This window comes from Otolemur garnettii, unplaced genomic scaffold (assembly GCF_000181295.1).
Source record: "Otolemur garnettii isolate 467f Iridium unplaced genomic scaffold, OtoGar3 scaffold00052, whole genome shotgun sequence".
Taxonomy (NCBI): domain Eukaryota; kingdom Metazoa; phylum Chordata; class Mammalia; order Primates; family Galagidae; genus Otolemur; species Otolemur garnettii.
Window position 1 is genome coordinate 5,919,425 of NW_003852447.1, and position 2,639 is coordinate 5,922,063.

General features: G+C 37.1%; 1 protein-coding gene across 1 annotated transcript in view; it reads right to left on the minus strand.

Annotated features, from left to right (window-relative positions):
- The window catches only part of AKAP6 (A-kinase anchoring protein 6), a 356,374-nt gene that overhangs the window by 141,225 nt on the left and 212,510 nt on the right, over window positions 1–2,639 (minus strand). Inside the window, exon 7 of the mRNA XM_023514406.1 lies at window positions 885–1,033. Coding sequence (XP_023370174.1) covers window positions 885–1,033 — 149 coding nt within the window. The remainder of the gene's footprint in view (window positions 1–884; window positions 1,034–2,639) is intronic.

Consider the following 2,639-nt stretch of genomic DNA (forward strand, 5'->3'; position numbering starts at 1 on the left):
TAACTTTGGGGAATAGTTTCTTCCCCTTGTTGTCTGGTTCAAGTATAAAAGTCAAAGGGGTCACTATTCTCATTTTTATGAGTATGATTATTAAGTTATTAAAACTATGAAATAATTAAATTTCATCAGTATTCTTTCATTCCTTAATAATCACCTATTAAATATTAAAACTGATTCAGAAAAGATGAAAAATATATAGAGACAATGTTTGCATAACTTTAAAGTCATTTAAAAAATATCTGAATATGTGATCTAACTCTTCCATAGTATAGGTAGGTAGTATAAGTACAGCCATATGTCTCAAGCTGAATGGAAATTGTTGATAGGTCCCTGAAGGCATTAGGTCCTTTCACATACCATGGACAATTCAAGGGCTAGTCTATTTTACCCACTGACTTTATGCGACACTAAACATCTAGCTCATGGTCTCTAAATAATTATTAAGTTCTTATGTTCATCAGGAAATTATGTTCTACCAAGTTTCCAATGAGATTCTAGTGTTTAGAATTCCTTAAATAGACTTTAAAAGAAATAGTGAAGTTTAAAAGGGGGGGGCAATATAAGGAAAAATATAAGTTATGGGGAAAAAGGATTAATCCTGTACATACACATAGATACAATGTGGTCATAAAACACTCATAACATCATAAGGCTGTATTTAAAAATACAACAATGAAGTTAGGAAGTTCTGGGTTAGATGATGGAGGCTGACAAAACCCACAGTCTTCAATTCTGGCACGAATGGAGAAGCACAGAAGTGCCTACCTGGTGAGCTTCTTCCCATCTGTTACCTAGGGAGGAAATGCCTGCCTAAACCTACCAGTAGAAAATCATTGAAAAGGTAGATTAGGGAGAATAAAACAACAAAAAGAATAGTGCCCTACCCATTGCTTCCCACTGAGTGAACTTTGGACATGTCGGCAAACTCCTCCTTCCTCTTGCTGCTGCTCGTGTACTGCTCGCTGTACAGTTTGAGCGACATCTGCTCAACAGCATCTCTTTGTGCTTCCAGGTAGCACAGTTGAACCTCGGCCTGGAGACAGAAACAGGGAGGAATTGCTGTTTTAATCCAAAAGGAATGCATTGCAAGAGAAGTGTAACAGTTCAAAGAACAGGAATTGTTCACATCATTATACCACTCCTTTCTGAGTTGGATTTAATGGGATCAGCGGGGCATATTACAAAATTATATGTTAGATCTGAATCTTGTACATTCTTCCTTAAAATATGACCCAAATAGAAAAACCCTCAGAAGACTCTGTGAATATCACAAAACATCCCTGAGATCATAATACGGTATGATAAGACTTTGCATAAAAATTCTGTGAAATTCCTCAATAATAATCTTCCTCATATTGCCACATATGTAACACTTATTTTTTAAAGATTCCCCTCCAACCTATATATTTGCATGGACACATATTCTGAATGCTTCTCTAATATCTTCCCTGTGGAGAATAAAAAAGCCACGTATTAATTCTGGTACCTCTTCAGTAGTGATGATTGACCTTTATTACATTTTTTGGTTCTCTTTATTATTGACTTAATAACTTTAAGGTAGAGGGAATGGTGTGATTTTGCTTACATGCAAGTTTGAATTGTTAAATCTTTCATAGTTACTTGGGGCTCATTGTAGTAAAGGAGAAGTAGTAAGTTCACCACACTGTTTTCTATCAAACCAAGGCCAAAAGAATGCTGAATAATATTTGGCATGGAAATGTATTGAATAGATGCTTTATTTATTGCAGCTGTTGTGATTTCTGTGGCTTTAGGGTTCCCTAGAACACCAGATGAGACTGAGAATGAAGTCTTCTTAGGGACACGCTTGTCCCTGGTAAAGGGAAGGGGGCAGTGCTAAGTTCATATACATTCTGGACCAAAGAACTATTTTTTTATAGTGCACTTCACTAAACCCAAGCATGTTCATTAACATTTCCAATAAATCTTAACACTGCTACTTTATAATTTTATTACATATTCTCTTAAGAAAAACAATTCTAGGTCAGCTGTTGGGTAGCTGGCAGAATTCTATAACATATATGGAGAAAAAGTCAAGTCAGATGTGACCACCTGTTCTTAGTATCCTTAGCTGACCAAGGCCTTTCACCTGGTCTTTAGTTGTACAGACTCAACTGTGGAGAAAAAGTGAATTTTATACACTGGCAGCTGTGTAAAAGTCCAAACTAGGAGTCTGTAAAGGAAATGGGTAGCTTATGAAAACTGAGGTCTCAAACCATTCTACAATTCCTGTGTTGTTTTTTATAAGAAGATAGTTATGAATGTCCAAATTGCCAAGGAATAACTTAAAGAAACAATGTTAAGGCTAGGTGCATTGGCTCATGCCTGTAATCCTAGCACTCTGGGAGGCCCAGGCAGGTGGATTGCTTGAGCTCAGGAGTTCAAGGCCAGCCTGAGCAAAAAACAACACCCTATCTCTAAAAACTAGCCAGGTATTGTGGCGGCTGCCTGTAGTCCCAGCTACCTGGGAGGCTGAGGCAAGAGGATCACTTGAGCCCAAAGAGTTTGGTGGAAAAGAAGGGGTAGCATTAGGAAGGAATATTGTTTTTAATATTCCTACAATACCACAGCACTCTATTAAGGGTGACCAAGTAAGACTCTTCTCCAAAAAAAAAAAAAAA